Below are 5,460 nucleotides of genomic sequence, written 5' to 3'. Positions count from 1 at the left end.
TTCGAAGTACTATCCATCCAAAACCAAGAGTTGCATAACTAATCTTTCAGCTAAACTTACACCACACCACAATAGACACTATAAATTCCTACAACATCAAGACCGAAATCAAAATTATTATAACTTTGCTTGTTTTCGGCACAAACGCATCATGTGAACACATCATGAAGAGATAAAAACAAATTTTTATGCAGCATAACAATGATCTGGATCCAGGCAATAAATATAACACCATAATGCAGCTCAATTATAATATTGCAGAAAACTCTGGCACATGAACTAAAATATTCCAGATCCTAACTACCAAGACACTCAAAGACTACCACCTTGGTACACATGTGAGCTGCCTCTCTAATCAAGAATTATCGATTACCTGAATTATGAGGGCCCGTTAAGCTCTCTCCTTGTTCTTGAAAAATTTGCTGGCTGATACTCTCTCTATGTGCACTTTCAACCGACAAAAGAAAAAGGTATTCTCTGAAAAAAGGAAAAAGAAAATTTTGAAAGTTCGAAGGAAAAGAAAAAGTATTCACAAGCCATCTGTATTTATGAAACATGACATCTCATCCACAAAAAGATATCAACATGCATGCATATAGAAAGCCTATAGAAGGAGAAAGACATCAAACAAGGATAACATTATTTTGCTATCTTTAATCAATAACGTTATGGTACATGTGATAATTCTTTTATATATCATAGCATTATTGATTAGGGTTATCTCCGGCCAATAACGCCATGATACGTGTGATAATTCTTCTATATATCATAGCATTATTGACCAGGAACAGCACATTACAACTAAGTTTTCCTCCTAAAGAAAACGACGAACCAGAAAGCATCACCATCATTTGATATTGAGCCAACTCCCAATTAAAGCAACAACCAAACATCAAAGGAAATCTCTGGAGCTTAACAAACACACACACAGAGACTTGGTCAAAGGCAAGCACGTGAAATTAGCAATGGACATAACACACAGATCACAGAAACAGAGATCAAAGGAAAAGGACGTACTTTCTTGAGCCCAGTTCATTAGGCCTAGAGAGTTAGCAGCAAGAAGTCTACTCAACTTCACCAAACTATTCCCTGCAAAGTGCAAACACCACAAGAAACTTTAATCTCAGGAAGATTAAACCGAGTATCCTTCATTGTCAAAGATATAGTGAAGCTTAGCATAGCATCTGAAGCTCATATAAAATTCCATGTTCCATTATTAACAGAATAAGAGAATAAAGTACTGGACACCATGTTGGTAGCATTTCCGGCAGTAAAAGTGCGACTAAAACTTTCATAATCATTTTACACAATTTTTCATAGAGTTTCTTACACGCAAGAAAATTAAATTAAAGAAAAAAGGTAAACAAAGAAAAGAATACAAATAGTACAATCTCTCGTTCCTAAGCCCTGCTGTATGTTTTCTGTTCATTATTTCCAATCCTCCCTCTCCATGCCAAATTGACAATTCCTTTTTGTCACTGTTATTCTTTCGAATTCTTCAGACCATACTTGAGGCTATTTGATGCCTCAAAAGTTGTGGTCTTGTAATTCTTAAGCGGAGGCAACAGCTGAGACATCTTTGCTTGATCTATTGTACTTCATGTGGCTCCTAACAAGCTGTCCAGCTGAAATAGCAGACATGAGAGAGAGCTCTCCAGCCAGGACAGAACCAGCTACAACAGTAGCCAACAATCTTGCATTTGCTCCTGGTGCCTCTCTGTTGGCACCCTTCACCCCAAGCAGGTTCAAACAAGCTGACTGAGATGCAAGCTGGGTCCCACCTCCAACAGTACCAACCTGGAAAAAATAGCAAACACCAACGTAAGACTTCATGTCTACTAAGAACCAAATATTCAAAACACTGTAATATAAACATCAAGCAAAAATCAATTACCTCAATAGAAGGCATGGTCACAGACACGTGAAGGTCCTTTCCATCATTGATGGGTTCCATCATGGTAATACAGTGAGAACTCTCCACATTCTGAGCTGGATCTTGCCCAGTGGCGATGTAGATTGCAGAAACAATGTTGCTGGCATGTGCATTGAAGCCACCGAGAGCACCAGCCATTGCAGACCCAGTAAGGTTCTTGAGCATGTTAAGCTCACACAGGGCCTCCACATTGGTTTTCAACACCTTCCTCACCACATCACCCTTGATCACAGCTTCACAGACCACTGACTTGCCACGGCCTTCGATCCAGTTCACAGCAGCAGGCTTCTTGTCCGAACAGTAGTTACCAGAAATTCCAATCACATCCATGTCAGCGAAGTCATTCTGGAGAAAATCCAAAACGTTTTGTACACCTTTAGAGACCATGTTCATCCCCATAGCATCACCTGTGCTGCAGGTGAATCTCATGTAAAGGTTCTTCCCAGCAATAGCACACTTAATTGTCTGAAGTCTGCCAAATCTGCTTGACCTGAATAACCAAACCCAAAACCCAGTTAATTAACATCCAAAAGAATTAAAAAGCTAAAGGCTTTAGGCTTTAACCAAACAAACCCATCAACGTTATCGATATGAGCACAAAAAGTTGAATTACCTGTTGAAAACCGTAGCCAAAGTATCGTAGTTGTTGGGGTCTTCCAAGAAGAACTTCAACTCAGCAGCTCTCTTAGCAGAGTTGAACCTCACACAAGGTGCTCTGGTCATCCCATCTCTCAACAACACACTGCTAGCTCCACCAGACAAGTTGATAGCTTTGCAACCACGGTTGGTACTAGCCACCAAGCAACCTTCAGTGGTAGCCATGGGCACTGAGAACTCTCTACCATCAAGCATAAGAGGCCCAGCAATCCCCACAGGAATCTGAATATACCCAACTGGCATCTCACAGCACTGACCCAAAATCGACTCATAATCGAACCCCTCCAATGGCAAACCACCCATAGACTTCCCTGTAATCCTCTGCAACGCCTCGCGCCTAATAGCAGCTGCTCTCTTGCAATCTCCGAGCTTTGACTCCAGAGAGTAAGAAGGAATGGTTCCCGAGACCACGGCCTTGATGACATCCTCATCTTCTTCGGATAATGGCTGGGTCGAGAAATCGGTGGGAGTGGAGATCACTACCTCCTTATCAAACACCTTCTGTGCAACAGCTTTTGGGGAAGCAATAGGGGCAATTTGGGGAATTGAGCAGTCGAGGCCAGCCCCACACGGCATCTTGCGAGCGTCGTCTTTCAAAATCATGCGCTCGTGCTCTTCTAGGTCGTCGTCGGAGGCCCACACGTCGTTGCTGGGCCTGAGAATGAGCGACTGCACGAAATCGATGCCGAAGAAGCCGAGCAAGTAGATGAAGGAGGCGACGAACGCGAGTATGGCGACGATCTCGGAGAGGTTCACGACGTGAAGAGGCGTGGAGGTCCTGATCTTCTCGCGCCAGCGAGTCAAGAGGAAGTAGACGACGGAGAAGAAGAGGGTGAAGAAGACGGCGTTCGTGAGGTACAGAGGGAGAGGCAAGGCGTCGGAGGCCTTAGCGCCGACCACCACGACGTCGTTTTCGTCCAACACTTTCACCTTCATGGGCCCGGGCCTTCTCCCCTTTCCGGCGGCGGTCTCCATTGTCGATCGCCTTGCGACGTCCATCGGATGTGCTGACGTGGCGGTGATGCTAAAATGCGCCGGCGGCGATCGAGCGGCGGAGAGAGGAGGAGAGGACAGCGAGGACTGAGCTGGGCAAAACTGGAAATTTAAAAAAGATAGAAATGTTTTTTATTTCCTTTTTCTATTTTCGGGTTTGGTTGGTGGGTTTTTTTTCCGTTTGGTCTGTTTGAATGGTGAAGCGAGTGAGTAGGGGGGTATATATAGCAGTTGGGTTCGGGAACGCGTGTGAAGCGAGTCGCACGTGCGAGGCAGTGTGATTGGGTCCTAACGGCACGTGTTGAACTTACAATGCATAAATAGTCAAAGCAATACACCCATTGTTGTCTCCTTCCTGGTTCTTTCTTTTACTATTAATTATTTTATTTTTAATTTAAAATTTGAATATTTATTTTATTGTTACTTCTGTATTGGTTGGATTGAGTTGGGTTGAGTTGGTTCACTTGGGTGCTGATTTTTTGTCTTTATCTGCATCTTTGGAAATTAGTATATATGATTAGTAGGCTAAATTGTTTTTTTGTTAGTTTTAATGCTTTTCTAGGCAATGTAAGTTGAGGTGCAACCTCCATGGTTAAGTTTTAAGTGTGAAATGCTAGAACCGAATAGCTTGCGGAGTTACTGTCAGCTGTAGATGCATTGCACAATTCTCACATGTGCCTTTTAGTAAGCAAAATATCCACCTTCTATTAAATTTAATTAATGCTAATAAATTTTGGAAACACCAACCAAAAATAAATGGAAACAATATCCTATTGGAATTTAAATCTAAATTAGTATCGGGACCAAAGGGTCGTTAAGTATTAAACATCCTATAGAGTATAGTAGGAGGCGGGCGGCCCTCATTTATGAGTTCTATTATTTTTATCGTTGTCTTATTTTCACACTCACCTTATCTTCTCATCTATAGTAAATTTGAAAAAATACATCCCTATCTTTTCACCTACTATTATTCCTAAAATACAATTTAATTATTAATTCAATCAAATTCTCTTTGTTAGGCTCGGTGAGGAAAGTATGTAAAATGGAGACCCAACCAACGCCTAACCCATCAAAATTAAAATGGAAAAGAAAACCATGATCATTGAGATGGGAAGAAAAGCTTGATAATGGAGGAATAGACGGCCTCTCTCAGCAAATGAAGAGACCTTACCTTGCTATTCATTTTCGCAAGGGTTTTTCCTTATCCAACCTTATGTGGAATATTTTCTAGTTATTGGATATTATTTTAATGATGTGCTTAGAATAAAAGGCTAGTAGATCCTAGCAGACAAAAAGACAAGTAGAAGATGCTGATCAAAGGTGTTTTTCATAAGTCCTTAGAAGTTAATTAAGTTATTTTACAATTGGGTAAATTTATCTTTAAAATTTTAAAGATAAGATGGTAAAAAAATAATACGTGAGTGAAAATAATAGCACTCTTATTTATCATTCACTCTTAATTTCCTCTTTTTCCTTTTTTTTTCCTCAACATTTGCAGCAATCTGATGCATCTCATTTGTTATACGCATTATAAAACGTTTTAGAGTTGTTTCACAAAGTTTACCTAAAAAAGTAAAAGTTTCAGAACAAAAAAAATTCCAAAAAATATTGCGTTAAGATATTTGCCTGGATTTTCCAGGCTTTTGGTTTTTATGCATGAATTTCTTTGGCCATGCATGCATGGCTACAAGTAGTGGTACACCTTGTGTGCTTGTTGTTGTTGGTGAATTACTCCATAACATTTTGTGATTACTGTGCTTCCGTATTTGTATTAACCTTATGTGATTATTTGTATTGTATTGACCTCTGACTTATAAATTCAATCTACTTTCTCTATTAAAATTGGGAAATGACACAAAACTTGACAAATTTGAAAG

At 40.3% G+C, this 5,460-nt stretch overlaps 1 protein-coding gene across 1 annotated transcript; it reads right to left on the bottom strand.

Moving 5' to 3' along the window:
• Positions 1 to 1,252: 1,252 nt before the first annotated feature.
• LOC117636586 (3-hydroxy-3-methylglutaryl-coenzyme A reductase 1-like) lies at positions 1,253 to 3,779 on the bottom strand. Its single transcript, XM_034371158.1, has 3 exons — positions 2,547 to 3,779; positions 1,895 to 2,423; positions 1,253 to 1,797 (listed from the first exon to the last, which is right to left on the bottom strand). Exons 1-3 carry the CDS (start codon positions 3,587 to 3,589, stop codon positions 1,552 to 1,554), a joined length of 1,818 nt encoding a protein of 605 aa, XP_034227049.1. The 5' UTR covers positions 3,590 to 3,779; the 3' UTR covers positions 1,253 to 1,551.
• Positions 3,780 to 5,460: the final 1,681 nt, after the last annotated feature.

Source organism: Prunus dulcis, chromosome 8, assembly GCF_902201215.1.
Source record: "Prunus dulcis chromosome 8, ALMONDv2, whole genome shotgun sequence".
NCBI lineage: Eukaryota > Viridiplantae > Streptophyta > Magnoliopsida > Rosales > Rosaceae > Prunus > Prunus dulcis.
Note: the sequence above shows the minus strand (reverse complement) of the source record. Positions and strands in the feature narration are given on the sequence as shown.